This window comes from Arachis hypogaea, chromosome 20, assembly GCF_003086295.3.
Source record: "Arachis hypogaea cultivar Tifrunner chromosome 20, arahy.Tifrunner.gnm2.J5K5, whole genome shotgun sequence".
NCBI classification, from domain to species: Eukaryota; Viridiplantae; Streptophyta; class Magnoliopsida; order Fabales; family Fabaceae; genus Arachis; species Arachis hypogaea.
In genome coordinates this window covers 144700847-144721396 of record NC_092055.1, presented here as the reverse complement: position 1 = coordinate 144721396, position 20550 = coordinate 144700847, and the positions used below count along the sequence as shown (strand labels likewise).

At 35.2% G+C, this 20550-nt stretch overlaps 3 protein-coding genes across 4 annotated transcripts; 1 reads left to right on the top strand and 2 right to left on the bottom strand.

Annotated features, from left to right (window-relative positions):
* Positions 1-79: 79 nt before the first annotated feature.
* On the bottom strand, positions 80-5936 carry LOC112735010 (uncharacterized). Of its 2 annotated transcripts, XM_025784561.2 has the most exons (12): positions 5520-5936; positions 5299-5403; positions 4802-4963; positions 3906-4124; positions 3597-3674; positions 2769-3217; positions 2570-2680; positions 1999-2486; positions 1230-1398; positions 821-1060; positions 578-712; positions 80-483 (listed from the first exon to the last, which is right to left on the bottom strand). In XM_025784561.2, exons 2-12 carry the CDS (start codon positions 5384-5386, stop codon positions 352-354), a joined length of 2271 nt encoding a protein of 756 aa, XP_025640346.1. In that variant the 5' UTR covers positions 5387-5403; positions 5520-5936; the 3' UTR covers positions 80-351. The 2 variants fall into 2 exon arrangements, with proteins under 2 accessions (XP_025640346.1, XP_025640348.1); XM_025784563.2 differs by lacking the exon at positions 3906-4124.
* Positions 5937-6455: 519 nt separating this feature from the next.
* Positions 6456-10560, top strand: LOC112735008 (exonuclease 1). Its single transcript, XM_029291868.2, has 13 exons — positions 6456-7063; positions 7150-7269; positions 7349-7472; positions 7550-7687; positions 7780-7989; positions 8156-8331; positions 8439-8511; positions 8744-8867; positions 9178-9389; positions 9502-9556; positions 9660-10015; positions 10106-10157; positions 10337-10560. Exons 1-13 carry the CDS (start codon positions 6903-6905, stop codon positions 10558-10560), a joined length of 2025 nt encoding a protein of 674 aa, XP_029147701.1. The 5' UTR covers positions 6456-6902.
* Positions 10561-11007: 447 nt separating this feature from the next.
* LOC112735007 (alpha,alpha-trehalose-phosphate synthase [UDP-forming] 1-like) lies at positions 11008-18895 on the bottom strand. The gene is made up of 18 exons (XM_072230026.1): positions 18692-18895; positions 17744-18125; positions 17446-17543; positions 16825-17213; positions 16514-16628; positions 16244-16345; positions 15972-16122; positions 15252-15340; positions 14898-14946; positions 14159-14259; positions 13823-14010; positions 13357-13474; positions 12921-13094; positions 12719-12841; positions 12552-12639; positions 12261-12391; positions 12061-12159; positions 11008-11749 (listed from the first exon to the last, which is right to left on the bottom strand). The coding sequence occupies exons 1-18, from the start codon at positions 18692-18694 to the stop codon at positions 11351-11353; spliced, it is 2799 nt and encodes a 932-aa protein (XP_072086127.1). The 5' UTR covers positions 18695-18895; the 3' UTR covers positions 11008-11350.
* Positions 18896-20550: the final 1655 nt, after the last annotated feature.

The following is a 20550-nucleotide window of genomic DNA, read 5'->3' as shown; positions in this document are numbered from 1 at the left end:
TATGTTTATACCTGTATGCTTTTTTGTGTATAATCCAAAATGCAAATCACGGGAAACATAAGTAGATGAAGAATAAGAATGAAAGCTAATACATCCAACTTCATTATAATTAGATTGCTATTGTACACAAGTCGAAAAGTATTCAAGAGCGAGCCGCTATCATATGATACATTATCTGGTGAAAAGCATGAAAAACTTCACCATTCTTGCATAACTTCTATATAGTTTCCCGTTGTCTGCCAGCATAACATAATCTAGATTTAGATGGCAAACAAATACGTAGTTTCCTGTCATTGGAACAGTGTATTTAGTATGCTGCTGAGTACTATAATGCGAAGAACCCTACACCAACTAGTGTAGCTCTTCAATTATTCTCGTCACAAGTCCCACAGCGATTGTTCTACCTGAAGATCTTAGCGATACCCTGCCAAGAGCTTTACAAATTGAGACATCTACTACACAAACTGGCTCCTGCAAAGTTACCTGAAATAGGAAACAAGCAAAGTCATTCAAGTTTTCCGAGTCCCTAAAGTGATTGACACCAACTGAATTAGGGAGTTCTCTGTTATTTATTCACCTCAATTACTGCACTTTGCTTTGCAGTGAGACAGCGAGGTGACTTTTTGGTCACCTTACCAGTCTTTGGATCAAGTATTGATGATATTCTTGAAACCCTTGCAGGCTCCTTTGCATGGTGTATATGAAACTCCAACTGCATATATGGAAAAGGATGGTTCACTTTTTTTCCCCACGAAAAACAAAAGTTGGATAATAAAGTGCAAGGATATGCCATATCACTAATCATTATTATAGCACACACCTGAGAACCCATCAATACAGGGCTTGCACCATCCAAAACAAGCACTTTCAACTCCAAATGATTAGAAACTGCAACAGGAAAGTCAGGATGGCATAACACACCTCCTGCAATCACATTACTTCCATCAACACCTTGCAATGTTACAGATACATTATCTCCGGCCCTTGCAACACTGCAGGCATTAGAGTCACGCTCCATTGAGCGTACTGTTCCCATGACGGCTGCAGGCATAACTAAGACCTACAATTTATAAAATAGTTACAGAAAGGAACATTGTTTAAATTCATGTCATGCTAGCAGAAATTCAGTGTGTTTCAGATAACTACAAAATACTTCTAATTTAGAGATAATTAGATGTGTTCCTTCATTTTTTTTCCGCTGAGGTCCATAACACTACCCAATTTTATACCTTTGATCCACTCCGAAGAGCTCCTGCTTCCAGTTTACCACAAGCAGACACCTGTCCAAGTGTGGGTGATTTGATGACATCACATATTGGCATTAGCAGCGGTTTCGAGTATTCTCTAGCAGGTGGTGGAAGTGAGTCGATTGCATCTAACAAATATGGTCCGTTATACCTGTTTCACAATTGACAACCATAATTTCTTAGAACTAAGGCATACAATTGAAAAAGTAAAATTAAAGTAGCTTGCTAAGAAAAGGTTATCACACCAAATACAAGCCTAGATTGTGAGGAATGGAAGTATCCAAATTACACCAAGGATGCTACCAAGCTATGGCAGTATTCATAAGCCTTCTGACTAAATTAAATAAATAAAATACAATACCAGAGTATCTGTTTGATTGATCACTTACTTTTTCTCGTCTCACTTGTTGCTTTTTCATTATTCTCACTAAAGGTGAATGCTAAATTCACAAAATCATGCCAATCAGCTTAATTTCATATGGCATTTAATATTTTTTTACGTATTAATCTATCATTATATTTTCAGCGCTAAAATTTGCATAATATCAAGGAGGGGGAATAGATTTAAAAAAAAAAGTATTACAAAGAAAAACTTGGTACTTAATCATTTTTTTTGGGTGTACAGGTGTTTAATCATTTATTTATTTGAGCAAGTATTGCTGCTTCAGTGCCTGTCAGCATTTTATTTTCATACTCAATTTGTTGCTTGCCAAGACAAATCAAGATCAGACAGAGTAATCCGAAGGCGTACCAGCTTTTAAAACTAGCGTCAGAAGGGGATGCGACCAAATTTTGATTTTCCATTGCACTCATAGGAATCCATGACACACAAGAATCTTTGAAACCACAAGTGCGCAGAAACATTCCCAACTGCTGTCTTATATAATCAAATCGATCTTTGGCATACGCTACTGTATCCATCTTATTCACTGCAACTATAACCTGGTCAACACCAAAGCTTCTAATAAGTTGTGCATGCTCCCTAGTTTGTCCCTTGCCACCATCCATACCAGCTTCAAATGAACCACGTGAAGCATCTATGACAAGAATTGCAGCATCAGCCTGTGTTGCTCCAGAAATCATGTTTGGCACAAAATCTTTATGCCCGGGGGAGTCAAGAACCACAACATGATATTTCTTAGTGTCAAAATAAGCAACAGCCACTGTCATAGTTATTCCCCTTTCCCTTTCTTCAGAGCTTTCATCAAGTGCCCAAGCATAAGCAAAGGATCCTTTGCCCTGATCAACAAAAAAAGGGAACAGATGCTGGTGCATCAGTAACAAGCCTAATGACTACAAAATGAAGCTCACCATGACCTTACCTGTATTTTGGCCTCCTTTTCAAATTTGTGCATTTGTTTTTGGGAAATCCGTCCCAATAGGTGAAGTAACCTACCTGAGAGTGTTGATTTCCCAGAATCAACATGTCCAACCTAAAATTGACAAATTTAACCATTAGATATTAGTTCCCACAAATATTATTTTTCCTAAAACATACAAAAGAATAGTCCATTGACATACAATTGCAAGATTCAGCTGAGTCAACGTATCTTCAGCTTGTTGAGGTAGCATCCATTTTTCAGGTTTGTAAGAAACTTGTGGATGAGATCCCTTAGAGTTAGTATTATCTGAAATCCCAGATCTTACGTCCACAGCTATTTTGTTGAAACTGCTGGAAAGACTTTCGGATTTTCCCTCTTTGATAGAAGAGAAATTAATTGCATCAATACCTTTGACTTCAGGCATTGCAGATGAACTACCAGCCTTTCCTTTGCTTGAGCGAATATCAAGTGTACCATTTTTCTTATTCACATTTGAAGTTTTATCACTAGTTTCCAGATGAACTGCTGGCTTCTTTGAAAGTTTGCTCTCAGCTGACCTATCCTGCCTACCCTTTTGCATTAGTGATGTTAAATTCTCTAAACTTTCAACATTTGATTGAACAGAATGGTCATTATTCATAATTTTGTCTGCAAGCATAAGAGAAAGACGAATGATTAAATATAACACTTACGAACAAGAAAGTACAATGTTAACAGAAGAAACATGGCATAATTATTTTTTTCTTTCCTGTATCGCCATAAGGACAGTTGATTCTTTTGTGTTTACTTTAGGTCCTTTTTTAGTATTTTTATTGCCTTCTTTGCAAATGTTTTGTGTGAGGAGTGATCTAAGAATGTTTACAGGAAGCTGTTTTGTTTTCTGATTGTGTTGTGTTGATTGCTGGGGTTTTTCTGTCTCCCCCCACCCCCCCACCCCCAATCTTTGTTCATAATTTCCTAGCATTCCAATAATACTTTTTAGACTAAAGCTGCTAGAGGCAAACCAAACTGGTTGAAGGATGGATACCTTTTGAAGCTGTTTTGGAAGAACGTAGACCAGTATAAACTACATCATCAGGGGATGGAACATCAAACTTGAAAGGAGCTGCATATAAAGAAAAAAGAGCTATATAACTGCTACTTAGAGAAAAGGGGTAAAAAATAATGTTTGCTCTCATGATAGGAGATGCAAGAAGTAAACATAGCATGCCTCATCAAACAAATACTATACTTCAAATAATAAAACTTCTTTTATTTTAGTTCTATTACTTAACACCCAAATATCGTAGAAACTGTTCTAACTCTACACACATCCTGAATCAAGACTTGGGAAGACCTATGTTTAAATGGGAATGGCTTTTAGTATTAAACGCCTTATGACATTCATGAAATTCTCCTTGAACATTCCTATGCTTGCAGAAGTTACTGGCATCTGTCTGAAAACCATCATCCTGCTTGGGAAGTAATACAACCTCTTTTGGATTCTGTTTTGGTAATGAAGCAAAAAGAGACCTGGCCAACTTGGATGCTCCAGATGTTTTGCTTATGTCTTCAACTGCATCACAGAGATTGTTCAATGGGTTATAGGTATATCATGGTCATTGTGGAAAACCTAGCACTATGCAATCAGGGGTGTATAAAGGCAGGCATGAGTTATATTCTATGGCTCCCCCCCCCCCCCCCCCCTTCTCTTCTCTTCTCCCTCTCTCCCCCTCTCTTTCCACCAAAATCCACAAATGAAAGCCCACTCCTTTATCAGAGAGGCATCCTCCTTAAGGTACTTAGACATGGCCATACAATGGGAGTTTCCTTTTCTAATTAACAAAAGCAGGAAACCCTTGATCATCCATGGTTTAAATTCTCCATACATCTAATCCTACCATCCTAGATAGTTGAGAGGAAAGAAACAAACTTAACCACTCCAATTTTTCGTCATCCACTAGCATGCTTGGCCTTCAAGGTACACATATTAACTTGTTTTTCAAAGAGATAAAAAGCTAAAAATTTTAAACTTCAAGATATTCCGATTCTTCTTTGAATATAAAAACAGCATGAACCTAGGCATTTTTGTCGTCACCCATACCATAAGCCATACAGGCGAGGGGAACAGACAATAACTTAGGCTGTGCAAAAGAAATGCTCATCATACCAAAAGACATTAAAAAAACAAAATAAAAAACCTGGCTGTAAACTAAACTATTCTATTCTTCAATTATCAGAATACTGAATTACCTGTTTGTTTAATATTGGATGTACCAGTGTTTACAAAGTCACGGCGTATAACACCACAAATATCACAAGATGTCATACTCTCATCATTGTCATACGTGCAAATGGTGCATCGCCAAACCCCAGGAGGTCTCGGTGTCTCTTGCTTTGTTTCAGGTACTTCTCCTGTTGGATAAGAAAAACATTAGGACTTCTCCAAACCGAAAATAATTCAACAAACCACTCCATAAACCAATCTATAGATCTTAACCGGAACTAATTGCTTAATTCATGCCACCCTTCCTTTAGTTTGATTTTTTCTCCTTGTTAATTATTATAAGTCATATGATATAACACATTAATGTCGCTGCCACCAACAGCATTGAACATGCAGGCAAAAAAATGTGGAAATGTCAAATAATTATAACTAAATAGTTACTAGCTGAACCCGACATACTCAAATTGCAAGAACATGCATAATACGCCAAAACAAACCGAAGGAACATATATATTGAACTAACCATAGTCTTCATAATAATCATCATAGTCGTCATATTCATCGCCATAATCATCGTCGTAATCGAGTCCGTAGTTTACCTTACGAGGCATGGTTCTAGTATATAATACTATTTACCGACAACAAAACCACACAGAACATCAATTAGAAAATGAACAAATTTGAGAAACCTTGAAATTCAAATAAAAAAATCTTGCTTTCAACGTAACTAAGCTCGCTTTGTACCTGTAATAGTAGGTAAGAAAAGGGGGAGGAAGGGTCAATAAAGAGTTAAGAGTTCGAGGGAATAAAAAGAGCCATGTGAAAAGGCAAGGGTTTAGAGGTTATGACGGCAGCTAAGGCGGCATTAACGGAAGGGAGAAGAAATTATACGAAGGATAGAGGAATTGATGTTTCGGAAACCCTTAAGGGGGGAATGAAGATGAAGAAGAAGGGTTGTGGAGTGAAGGAAACAGAGAAGGGAAAGTGGTACAGAGAAAGAGATAGAGAGAGGGTGGTGGCGTTGCGTGGATCGGAGCAACCACGCTATGCGGCGAGCGAGATAGAGCTGTTAATCTCTGCTTCCCATATCACTCTTCCTCTTGCCTTGTTTTTTTATCTGCTTTTTCGCTTTTATACAACTCTTAAATTTACACTTAAAAATATATTTTGTTTAAGAAAAATATTATTTTTAGTTTTAACGGACTGAGAGTGCAAAAGCGTTGTATACAGTTTAATTATGTGTTTTTTTATAATTATTTATGCAAAGATGTGACAAATAATTATTTTATTAACGTAAAATTATATAATCAAAGACATATTTAAAATTACTTTATACTAAATTCTTTTATAAGATAATTTAATTTTTTTTAAATTATTTAACATATTTTTATCTATTATTTTTGTTAAAATATATTTTTATTTACACTTTGTTTGGATTAGAAAAATATAAAAAATATAAAAAAATAGATGAAAATATAAGTTTTTTATTGTTTGGATAAAATAAAAAATAAAAAAAGTAATGTGAAATTCATTAAAATATTTTCTTTTCAAGAATGAGATAAAAATAAAAGAAAAATGTATAAATAAATATAAATTATTAATTTATTTTTTAATTAATTAAAAAAATAAGAAATAAAGATATTAATATATTTTTTTATTATAATTTTTTTTTCTTTTCATCTAAACAAAGAGATACTTTTTTCTATTTTTTATTTATTTATTTATTTTTTATTCAAACAACACATAAAATATTTTTTTTTATTTTTTTCTCATTTTTTTTATTTTTTATTATCTATCCAAACAAAATGTTAAATATTTTTTTGTCAGTGACCAATGAGCTCTTAAAGAAAAGAATCAAATTTGATTGCATTAGACGTCACCAAAAAAAAAATTGATTGCATTAAGGAAAAAAATGTGTGAATTTTTTGTTGGAGATCTTTTTCTTTAAAAAAAAATAAGAAGGGCATAAGAGTAATTACAGATTTGAAAAAGAATGAAAGTTGGAGAAAATGGAGAGGCAAAAGCAAAGAACGTTCACGTTCCCGCCTAATTTGGTCCCTGAGTGTGGCTCTCGCTCTCTCTCGCATTTTCTGTTTCTGTGTCGCTGGAAGTGGAAGGTAGGGCAAAATGGGAATACAGGGTTTGTTGCCGCAGTTGAAATCGATAATGGCTCCGATTCACATAAAGGAGCTTGAGGGGTGCTGTGTTGCGGTGGACACATATTCATGGCTCCACAAAGGCGCACTCTCTTGCAGCACCCACCTCTGCAAAAACATTCCCACAACCAGGTCGCTCACTCACTTACTTCACTTTCTGTACGGCTTCTGCGATTTATTTATTGATATGGTTTCACTCAGATTCTTATCTATATCAGGCACATTGAGTATTGCATGCATAGAGTGAATTTGCTGCGCCATTTTGGTATTAACCCCATTCTTGTATTTGACGGTGGACTTCTACCCATGAAGGCCGAACAAGAGAATAAGCGTGCCAGGTACCTTTCATATCTTTACTACTTAGGAACCTCACATTTCCATTATCCTATTCCTAATTTGCCACTGCAACAAGCGCAGGGTAAGAAAGGAAAATTTTGCACGAGCTGTTGAACATGAGTCAAATGGAAATAACACTGCTGCTTTTGAGTGCTACCAGAAAGCTGTTGATATTTCACCTCTCATTGCGCGCGACCTAATTCAGGTAGTTTCCTGTTATATTGCGTTTGGTTCACATAACAGAAACAATTACATTCTTGTCCTGAATGTTTTATGCCATAGGTATTGAGGCAGGAGAATGTGCAATATATTGTAGCTCCTTATGAGGCTGATGCTCAGATGGCTTTCTTGGCCATTAGTGGACAGGTTGATGCAGTTATAACTGAAGATTCTGATCTTATACCATTTGGATGCCCAAGGGTCAGTATATTATCCTTTGATTTATTTAACATTATATGTGTTACTGATTTATTTTTCTTCCTACTTTGATATGCTTACTTGTTTTTATTTAGATTATCTTCAAAATGGACAAGTTTGGACAAGGAGTTGAGTTTCGGTACTCCATGTTACAGAAGAATAAGGAGCTTTGTTTTGAAGGATTTGACAGGCAAATGCTTCTCGAAATGTGTATCTTGAGTGGCTGCGACTATCTTCAGTCCTTGCCAGGTATGGGCCTGAAAAGAGCTCATGCAATCATTAAAAGATTTAAAAGTTATGACAAGGTAAGTCCGGCTCATGCACTTGACAGCATAATTATTCATTGGGAAGGCAAAAAAAAAAGAACAAAGAAAAGTATGTTCTGGTTTCCCCATGTTTACAGTTTAGACCCTCCTAGCCAGTCAAGCCTAACTACTTAAATTCTACATGAATCTGATGACAATATTTCAGGTTCTTAAGCACTTGAGATACAGTGGTGTTTCTGTGCCTCCCTTATACGAAGAGTCGTTCAGGAAGGCTATATTGACTTTCCACTTTCAACGGGTGTATGATCCAATTAATGAAAACGTTATTCATTTATCGAATATACCTGATGATATTGGTGACGAGTTAGATTTTTTAGGCCCATATCCTTCAATTTTAAGGGGTTCTGTTACCATGTTATATCCGTATAGCACTGCTCTGTTATATTCAATTATCTGATACGCTGAAATCATACCTTAACCCGGTATACATCACTGCCAAAAGATATAGCACAAGGCATAGCAAAAGGAGATCTCGATCCATTTACCAAAATGCCATTTGAGGTACTCCTTAGTTTCTTCCTTATCTGATGTTTCCTGACTTTATACTACAAGGGAGGCAAATCATTACCTTATATGTTTTCCATGAGGAAAAAATGATGTTACTTTCAGCCGCTATTATCACTCAGCATATTCAGTCAATATACTGTTATGAACATTGTTATGGGCACAAGAAGTGTTAAATAGAAACAATGGTCTGGAGGTACTTTCGGCTGATATTTATTTCCTTTGGCAGGGGGCGATTCTTAATCCCGGGTTAGCAACTGCTGGAACTTCACAATTTAAAACTATTCATTCTGAAAGTGTGAAGAAAAAGATTGATCTGCCTGTGCAAAAGAATCTCTTGACTAAGTATTTTTGTATCCTCCTATCTGAAGTATCTTTCTTTGTGGATTTCAATCAATTTAGCATATTTCAAACAGTTGGAAGCAAGGTGCCATCCCGTAGCTCACAGGCATACTTCCTGATCCTTTGGCTTCCAATTCAAAAAAAATAGATGAGATTACATAACATTCAATTCAAAGTAGTTGTGATGGGGCGACAAAGTTTATATAAAGTACAAAAAACTGGTGGAATTTAAGCTCGAATGTTTTTTTACCCCGACATAATGCTAATATTTTCTACCCTGTTTCTTTTACTCCTTAAGTTGTTTTCCTTAACCTTGAAAAGGTTTTGCATCTGTTGAAGCAAAAAGGAATTTCAGAGCACCTCGGGTACAACCCACCCCTGCTAATCATGGTACATTTGATTCCTCTTTTGTCAATTCTATGGATCACGAAACTTCAGAGGCTACAGCTAGCAAGACAAAGAACTCCGCTGCCACTTTAGTTGACTCCGAGAATTCGGACCCTGACAGTAGCCCTCCTCCTGCAAATGACTTTGTAAGTTGCCTGACCTAACTATAAACCTGTGTTCATATGTAGACTGTAGTTATTTCTTTTAAATATATGTACTTATCACTTCCTTTCTTTCTTTCTTTTTTTCTTTCTTTAGATTGAAAACAGCTTAGCAACCAATTTTTTTGAGTATATGAAATCTCCATCTCATGGTATGTATATAGACTTGTTAATTTCCTTTAGATGCAAAAATGTTATCCGTTATGCCTCTCCATGTGTTAGTTGATACTCATTTCATTTTCTGGGTGTTTTAAGTTTCTATGGTGGGTGAAAGAAACAGAAGTCCTGAAAATACAGCACTACGACAAGTTAGGCAGCCAATTCATAAACCCTGTGTGGGGTTGCATAAGGAGCATGAGCATACACTTGTTCAAGACACGATTGAGTCAAAAACCAAGGAGGTTACAAGAAAGGTAATTGTAAGGAGTGCTTATTTTCAGCACAACAAAGTAGAAAAGAATGATTATGATGATAAACAAGCTCACCCGTCTGAAGCTGGCACTTTAATTGGTGAGAAAAAAAATTCCATATCCGACGGTGATTCAAGTGGCAATCTTGTGAAGAATAAAGACTTGAAGAGGAAAACCTCCCCTAATGACAACATTCAAAATGTATAGTTTTCACATTTTGAACTTTATTTTGTTTCCTTTTATTAGAGTTTGCTATTAATATTAATATACTGGTTGTTTTAATTCATCCAGGAAAATTTGCAACCGAGGTCTATTTGTCCTACATCACCCCCTCATGATAATGGTAACTTGCACCTTTATTTTGCCAACTATATATTCTTTACGCTGTGAATTGTTTCCTGAATTTCAATGAGATCCTGTCTTATGTGATTGTTACAAGTATATTTATTATGAGGTAGTATTGATTATCACGCTATTTCAGCAATTAATTTTTTGCCTCTATATATATATGTACCTTTTTAGGTTACTCTGATCACAATGTTGATACACCAGATGGAAAAAATAATAACGGTGAAGAGAAATTCGGTGTAAACATTTCCCATCTAGGCCATTATTCAGAAATAGCTGAGAAATCTGTAGAAAGATTTGCCTCCGTGATCTCATCCTTCAGATGCTCTTCTGGCTCTCGTGCCAGTGGTCTCCGTGCTCCTCTAAGAGATGTTCGGAACAGTTGCAATAACAGGTAACGTATGAATTAATTGTCCCTTTGACTTTTGTACTTTATGCTGATTTGTTTCCATATATACCTGCTGACCTCAGGCCAACAAATGTGGATTTCGGACAATATGCATACGTGTCAAAACAAAGGAAGACCAGCAGAACTAAACTTGATTGAAGATTATGTTATCCTTTCAACACCATCCTACCTTGCGCAGGCCCTGTATTGAGTTCATTTTCATCGGGAACTGTAAATTGTATTCCTGATTTAATCACCCGTTTTTTCTTATCTTTTGGATTGTTTGCATTGTATTCCTTCATTTAATATCCACATCTAAGATCAACTTTGTCTCAAGAATCAAGAGCATTATTGAAACAGAGGAAGCTTTAATTGTTTATGCGGTCATTTTCCTGAGTAATTGTATATGACGGAGTATATCACTGTGTCCATCATTTTCATTTATTCATACCAACAATGGAATACAAATGTTAACCTTTTCTGTTTCGTATTCATAGTCATACTCTTGATCTTATTAAGTTCACTATTCACGTACAATTGCCCATCTTAAATCTGACTGTCATCTACAATTTGTAGAATGCTGTACTTAGATTTAAATTTATTGGTCCCTTGCCTCCTTTCAATTGGGTAAACAGTTCAGGTTACAAGAGATGAAGAGATTGAAGACTTAACTGATACATCAGTAGGTATTAGCAGACAATTATGGTAGTATGGCAATCACCTGAAAAACATAATATCAAGACAAGAGCTTCCAAAACTTTCTGGCCTACAGATAGTTAAAGGTGAGAGAAGGGTATCAGTTAAGTTGATCGTGTTGATGAATGATCTGCCATGTTACTTAAGAGATTGACAACATCATCTGAGGTTTTGAGTAAGTAGCGTGCACTTGATCTCTTGCGTGCAACAGCACAAGAGAAGTAATTATCGCCTTGAAGATCGAGCACTGAAGAGCCCTCATGTAGTGATGTTCTATCATGATAAGTTGGTATCCATGGATCGCCCCTTGCATGATCGATTTCTAACTTTTCTATGGTTGACATTGAACGTTGCTTCTTATAGCGAGCTGCTTTGGACCCATTTTTGCTGACTGGAAATTTTAGCAGAGGTGATGACCTTAAAGAATTGGAAGGCATAGCTCGTGCTAATGGTGATGATTCACAAGGAAGCTCAGGTTCAAAAAATTTATAGACATCTTCATCCTGAGAATAGTTATTTCCAGCAATAAATTTGTAAATCATCAATTTTCTTTCAAGGATTGTAATTCATGACTTTAATCTTCTAGATTAGCTATAACACATGTCATTTTATCCCTAACTCGATCTATCCCAAAACAATATTTCCCTAGAGATTCTCATTTCAAGAATAACAAACAGTTTCATGGAAAATGTTAGATTTCTGGTTATGGCAACCAATCTGCAGTCATGATTTTTCATCTTCTCAATTATTAACCCTAATAGATCCCAAAAACACAATGTCACAACTAATGACAGAAACATCAAATAACAAGCACCTTTGCTAGAAAGTGCCCGATGCATAAGACATAATCAATTGGAGCCTTCATTCCTTTGTCATGAACGATCTCTCCTAAGATGCGATCAATAGCTGCTCCCTATATCAAAGTTGGAAAGCAAAAAATGAGTACCGAGAGAAATAAGGCCTCAGAACAGAGAAAGCTAGAAGGGAGTCCCACTAACCAACGGAATTTTGTACCTTTGAGACACCAATTGCCCTGACCTCAACAGATCGACCACCTTGGACAACGTCAAGAGATGCATTGGATATCGGTCCTGTCCAAAGATGCTGAAGCAGATCTCTTGCTTGAAGCCTTCCAAACTCAATATCTGACATTCATAGACAAAAGAAATTAGAAATTTAACCATTAGAGGCACTCAATCTCCACGGAAGGGGTAGAGAGATGATTCTTGTCAGCATAAATATATTGTTTGAAGAAAATCAGTAAGTTGAAATTGAAAAGGGAAGAAGGCCAGGTTACTGACATACCTGCATACTTGTAATTCCATACAACTGAAGTCTCACGAAGCTCAAAATGAGACCGCGGAGTTCTTTCGGTAAAATACTCAAAAACATGCTGCATTTTTTTTTATATAGTTATGAAAAATCAAACTTGGAATAAAAAATATAAAATTTAGTTTTGTGATCCAATATACCTTTACGCTATCAACCCAATCCATATGTAAATTTTCAGGCATGGTTGTCATCCATTCACCTGAAGTATGCCGTAGAAACATCCCATTTTCTGCTGCTAACCACATATTGTATTCCCTGAAATTCTGTAGAAAAATGTAGTTAGTCCACAAACAAATGTTGCTGCTGATAATCCTAAAACAGATGAAATATTCTGGAGAATACTTTGTCCAGGACAGTTCGATCACTCCCACTCAGAACAACAATTGTTGTCTTTGGATCATCAGACAACTTCTTTAAAGGCTTCTTTATATTTGGGTGCAATTTAAGTTCCATTTCTCTAATTTGACCACCCCTTCCAAGGGCATCCACTGGTTCTGTCAAAGTGGCATTGAAACCCTGCAGTAAAGCAAAATGGTATGCTGCTGAAAAGTATCTCACAAGGATATCAAAAATAACTTATCAAAAGCAAGTTTTCTCAACTTTACAAAAGACAAGTGGAAGCAGATGTGTTCTGATGTCTATATCTCTTAACATATGCAGTGCACTTATATTTGTGAATCAAGTTGATTTCTAATAGCAAATTCAAGCATAAAATATATTGCACAAAATAGGGTGAAAATTCTGGAAGTGATTAGTGTTGGGTGATCTAACAGCCTACCAGTATAATTAATCGGTTATTAGATTTTGAGTAACAATCAACTGCCACTTCCTTGGGAAGTAATGGTGGAACTTGTCTTGTCCTAAGCTGCGCTTCGACAATCGTATCATTCAGTTCACTGAGTAAAGAAAAAGTGAGCTAGGATGAATAAAGATTCAATGCAAAAGAAGTGGTCTTGAACACTAGTTCAGGTCAAATACTTCCAACTTATTTGCTTCTTACATTTAATAATGCATGCATCTAAAAATAAGAAACTTCCAACTTTTGCTGTAATGCATTAGACCATTGTCTTCATCAAAACAGTATAGAAAGTAGGTTATTAGCAACTTCAAGGTATCAAATGTTGGCATCTGTGACTTTTCCACTTCATTTTTTCTATTGCGGGTAGGAAAGCGGATTTAGAAGGAAAATGAAGAACAAAAGAGAATTGATTCAAGAAAATAAATGCATTGTTAAAGGTTAAAACCTCACAAAAGTTGCTGCCCATTCTTGTGAAGTGTGAGTTGTCACGTGCTTGAAGTTAACTAGATGCCGTTTTTCTCTTTCATCGGCTGGCATATCCAGTGCATAACCAATAGAAGCAGCAACCTCTGTGACATTCCATGGATTTACCAAGATAGCACCAGCACCAAGAGACTGTGCAGCACCTGCAAACTGATAGCCAATAAAGAATTCAAAATTATTCGAATGGTACTGAAGGATTAGTGACCTAATTATGTTATAATAAAAATCAAATAAACCCTTCTTTATGAGAATTCACATAGGATAAATGTGTCATGCTTCATTTAAAAACATAAATTACCTCACTTAAAATGAGAACCCCTTTCTTGGAAGCTTGACATGCAACGAATTCATAGCTGACAAGATTCATTCCATCCCTTAGAGATGTAACAAGTGCTACATCTATACGACATGTTAGTCAGAATGATACTGATACATATCATTGATGCTCAATCTTTATATTAAACTAATTAGGATAACTGTCACTACATAATAGTGATTGAAAAATGTCAAAACCATCTTTTAAGTAGAGAAACATGAATAAATTTCAAATATAACATATATACACTGAACCTGATTCAATATAGAACCCAAATTCTTAAATGCATAAATAAAGAAAAAGGAGAACCAAAAACCCTTGCATTTGTATGACAGGAAGTATATTATGTGATCCCTTTCTGCAAATTTTTATTCTTTTTCCTCTTTATTTACCATGCAATTATTTCCTTAGTTTTAGAGGTCTTGTTCAAAATATTTCAAACAAATATGAACTTGTTGCACTGAAGTTATCTTTTAATTCTTGATGAATTCAGTACAAAAAATATTAAATATTAATAGGTTCTATGTGTTAGCGACAAGATACAATATATTATGAGAAGAGAAAGATTTTCTCAAGATAATGAAATTTATTTTCAAATTTGGATCTTTTAGGTTTTAGCATCTAGATATCATACTGCTTGCTAAAATAAATAAATAAATAACTTAGAAAAAATAAGGACAACATGGGATAAATCTTGTATGTTATTGCAGAAAATGAGTACCAGTAACAGCATAAAGTGCACATAATGCATAGAAGTCAAGTGATCGATCCTGTAACAACAGAAATAGATGGTTCAGAAATCTTCACATGATCTGCTAAATAACAGCAGCTTTATGTTCTCAAAAAAAGAAAATGCAAGACTTTGCTATAAATACTGTGTGCAAATAAAGAGAATAAAACAAGTCAAAATGCATGAGCAGTGTGTGCAAATAACAGATAGAATAATTGTTTGAAAATTGTCCAATAAATTATATTTGAATTTTAAGGAAGAGTGGTTTTCTAATGATGGAATTGTGAAAAGACTAATTGATCGCGTACTATAAAAGCTTGTAAGAAGAGATCTCATAAGACTAACCAGATGGTGTATTGGAACAGCCGTAAGGGTTCCAAATCTTCCATTGATGCGGCCAACAATCTCATGCACCTGACTTGTAAGCTTTTGATCTGTCAAAGCATTCAGTAAAAAATCTTAATTAATACAGATAAAGAAGATACTGGTATGCCAAGAAGAAGAAGATACAAGAGGAAAAAGAAAGGAAAATAGAAGGACTTTTTGTTCATTTCCAGTTTACATTTACTGTATCACATGTCTTCATAATTTTGTGAAGGAAAACTGATAACAGGAAACAAGAAAGGTAGAATGGAAAGAAGAATGATAAACAACAACCAAATAGGCCCAATATGTAAAAACAGGATATAACATAATTTTAGACAGAAAAATTGTAACCAATTAAGATCACAAAAGTGACCAAAGAGAGCAATGCCTTTTAAAAATAATGAATTATTTGTTGTTAATGTTTATTAAAAATCATACGGTATGATAGGCAACATTGCCTCAGCCTACAGAAGTTGAATCCAATTCTTACTCTTTTTAGAGAATATGACAAAATGACCTAAAGAAACTCCAAATGTGAACAGTATCTGAACCATAAAATATAAGTGGCAACAAATAAAATAAGATGACAAGCAAATTAAAACAAAAATGCATGTATATATGTATCTAAAGAGTAAAAATATAAATTAATTGATAAATACGATTCAAGTAATAACTAACATGCCTAAAGAAGAAACATACAATCAGGAACATTTGTCCTAGTTGGTACAGCAATTTGCAACAAGACAACTTTATCACGCCAGCGTGGGTTCTCCTCAAGGAACTTTTCAAATGCCAATATCTTCTGCGGAATTCCTTTTATCATATCAAGACGATCAACGCCCAACATTACCTGATTATTAGATTATAACATAAAGTTATTCAAATTATGCACATTTATCAGCAAAGCAAACATGGAAATCAAGGAATGGTTGCAACAACTCCAAACTATTTTTGGCATATAAAGCTCTCACCTTTCTGCCTGCAAATCTTTCTTTCAGTTCTTTCATGTGCTCCTGGACTTCAGGGAGTTCAAGGGCTCGAATAAACCGATCAGAATCAATCCCAATAGGAAACTGAATTTCCAAACTCCCAAAAAATAAAAAAGTTCATCATGAGAAGGAAATTAATGAGTACATATTCATTTGTATTTATTTAATGCAGGTGAACATTCTGCAGAATAGATGATATTCTAGCTATGCTGTGAGATGTATAGAAAAGATAGAAAACATAAGAATTTTTACCGCAGCCACACGAGTTAGCTTCCCTTGATCTTCTACTCCTTCAGGTGTCCCTTCAAGCCCAAGAATGCGAGTACAAGCACTTACAAAATGTCTGGCATAATCATAAGTATGGAATCTGGGATGCAGGCAGATGCAAATATTAAAATCACAATAGAAAGACATGGGTCTTGGAAGTCATAAGATACACAGCCTCAAGTAATAAATAGATAAGAAAGTTTAATTAATTTTGTTTTGACATTTTTGCTTCATTGCCTTCAGAAAACTAGTAAATAACAAAAATTTGACAACACTGAGATGCAAAAATAACTTACCCCACCAAGTCAGCAGCAAGTACAGATCTCAATAGCTCTGTTCTTGATGGCAGAGTCCTATGAATTTCCGAGGAAGGAAAGGGAGTATGAAGAAACCAGCCAACTTTCATTTTGTCATTGTATTCTTTTAAACATTTTGGAAGGAACATTAGATGGTAATCATGGCACCAAACAACATCTCCTTCCTTATAGTACCTATTTACTACATCAGCAAACATCTGGTTTGCCTTCTTATATGCATCAAATTGAGATTGGAAGCTGCGAGTGGTAGCAAGTCTGTCTTCTTGTGGAAGCCCAAGATAATGAAAAAGAGGCCATAAGATGTTGTTGCAGTAACCGTTATAGTATTGATTCACAATCTGCTCATCAAGAAAAACTGGAATGCATCTCTGCAGTTGACAATGCATAATTAGGAGGATGACACATTAAGATATCGAGTATTTTCTCATCCTCGAGAATTATAAATTTAAGAAAATTCAATGTGTGTGTGTGTGTGTGTGTGTGTGTGTGTGTGTGTGTGTGTGAGAGAGAGAGAGAGAGAGAGAGAGAGAGAGAGAGAGAGAGAGAGAGAGAGAGAGAGAGAGAGAGAGAGAGAGAGAGAGAGAGAGAGAAATTCATTACCATTTCAGCTAAAGCTTTAGTCAATGCTTTCTGCCCAACACCATCAGATACATTCACACCAGCCCACCCAATCCATCTAGTTTCAAACTCCTTTACACCTTCAACAGAGAAAAAGACAAAAAGCTTCATATATAACCTTCACGTTGACAATAGAAAGTTAGAAAGATTCTTATCATTGTTATGACCTGTATGAGATCATCAACAAAGGCAATAAAAGCTGTAGGAAGTAAATACATAATAGAAGAATTAATTAACCACAATAAAACAATTAACGCAGAGATGACAAACTTTTTCTTGCCTAAAAGTGCACTGACTAGGCCGCCAACACTGATCTCAAGGTGGAATGAGTCCTCACCCTCCCTAACAGCTGAGACAGGCAACCTATTAGCTACCACCAACAACCGTTGTTTGCGTGGCCGCTCCTCCGGCCTTTGACTTCTATCTGGAAATACTTTTGCAACAGCAAGTGCTTCAGAAATGTCTTCCTCATTGAGAGAATTAAAACTGTCGCTCTCTGTTAACGAGTCACTATAAACTTGTTCCGCTTCTTTGTTGCCATCTCTTGTCTCCTCAAAATACTTGTTTGACTTTCTTAGCTCTCTCTCCCTCAGAAGCCTCTCTAATCTCGATCTGGGTGTTATAGGAATGCAGTTATAATTGTTCCCCCGCATATGCTTGGCCTGGAGGTTCTTCAAATTAAGACATTTACTCAAGTGATTTCCACAAAGCAATACAGTCATTTTAAAGTAAAATAGTAATTTTCCCACACAATATATCAAACAATTGACAGTGCTCAATCACATACTCAAACAAATATGTTGCATTTTGATTTCAAACACGATGACATTCTAGTTATTTATCAAATGGGAAAGTATAACTCAAAGGAACTAACAAGCATGCTATTATAGTGTGATCCACGTATAATGCATTCAGTGAAACAAATAGCCTTTTCATTATGCAATGAAAGAAATGATAAAAGAAAAATTACTGTTCAATAACTGAATGTGTACAAACAACCGATCCAAACTCACATAAATATAGAAATTTCGGGTTCTGTATTTAAAAGTCATAACTCGTAACAAACCAATGAGGACCAAAAAATAATGCTGTTTCCAAACAACATCCATTGTCACAAGAATAAACTAGCAGAGGCATGAAATGAAATGAAATGAAATGAAATGAAATGACAAGGTAAAAAAATGGAAATTCATTGTGAAATTGAAGGGGACAAAAACGAAAGCTTTACCATGGCCCATGTATCGGGAAGGTGTAACCTGATGAAATGCAAAGTGGAGATCTCTTAAGATGATATCACATGAATATCCGTTCCACAAGTGATGGAAATACGTGATGACCATAATAACGGAACATGAAACTTATCCATAATAGTGTATGAATGTGATAAAAGGCATGCATGAGTCAAAGGAATTGAAACGAAAAAAGGAGAGCATCTAAATAAACTCCTGAGGCTTGCAAATGAAAACACTTGAGATGCATTACCATTGACGATGCTCCTTTGTGGACTTTGAAATCAGACACCTCGCTTACACCTGTTTACGGCCAAAAAAGAATCATTGATATTGAAACAGAAGCAATGGGTTACACGCGCTGCATAATAATTAATAAACAATGATATGGACCCCACCAAGATACGATATTCTTGTTTCTTCTTCCCCTTTTCTTGGCCCGACTTAAACAACTTCATTAATTAATTAATTAATTAATAAACTATACAACTTTGAACAGCGTGGAAATATGCATCAATTTTTTAATTACCAAAAAAAATGTAGCGTTTCATAAAATATATATTATATAACAAATAACAATAATTATAATATATAAAGTCTATTAAGAGTAGGAAAAGATTAAGAAGTTACCCAAGTTGGAGAGTTTTCAAAAGCATCAGCTATAAAGTGGAGGAAGTGAAGAATCTTGATCACCGAACCAAAAGAAAAAAAAAACGGATGAATCTTGATGATATCTTAAAATATAAATAATTAATTTATAGCTAATTAAAAGTCTGCGAGGAAACGCATTACTTGATTTCTGTTTTCTTGGCAACAGTTCTGGTTCAAGAAATTGAATAGTGGATTTTCCATGATCTTCATGACACCGTTCTGCTTATGGCTATGTTGCAGCTACCTTCTGAAGTCTGAAGCGTGAAGGAATCTACGAGCGCAATATGTGAATTGAAGTAATCGCATAATGGAAATGTAGAGAAAACGAAGAACCCTAATAGGTAATAGCATTGGTGTTGAGAATGCAACTACGCTATGCTCTGCTATGTTTTATGCTTATGCATGCAGAAAGCAGAACTATGGAGACCGAAATAGTAACTGAAATTCTCTCTCTAGCTCTCTCCTTTTTTTTTTTGTCTTAATAGAAAATAAACGTGTGCAAGGGGCAGAAATGAGAGGCCCATATATAGGTTCTGCATGTCGGTTATTGGGCTTAAAATGAATGCTAAATCTAATCCCATTTAATGTTAGCCCAAGTCGGTAGGCCTAGATACCTTATAATTTTCTCTCTAAAATTTGGCAAAAAGTTTAAAAAATATTTTAAATTCTATTTTGTTTTAATTTTTTCTCAAAAAATTTAGATTTGCATCAAATATACCCTTGACAGCTAAATTTTTAAAAAATTTAAGACCAATCTAACAATAATGCATGAAAATTATGCTTGATTTGTTTGTGTTGAGGGGTTGTTCTTATGAAAATATTGTTGAATCGGTCTTAAATTTTTTTAAAAAATTGGCCGTCATGGGTATATTTGATGCAAATCGAAAACTTTTGAGATAAAATTGAAACAAAATAAAACTTAGGGGTATTTTTAAAACTTTTGTCAAACTTCAAGAACAAAAAATATATTTTATCCAAAAAAAAGGATGTTGTTGAATCGGTCTTAAATTTTTTTGAAAAATTGGCCGTCATGGGTATATTTGATGCAAATCAAAAACTTTTGGGATAAAATTGAAATAAAATAAAACTTAGGGATATTTTTAAAACTTTCGTCAAACTTCAAGGACAAAAAATATATTTTATCCAAAAAAAAGAACTTACTAATCACGCGTCCTATGCTAAATAACATAAACATTAATTGGACCTA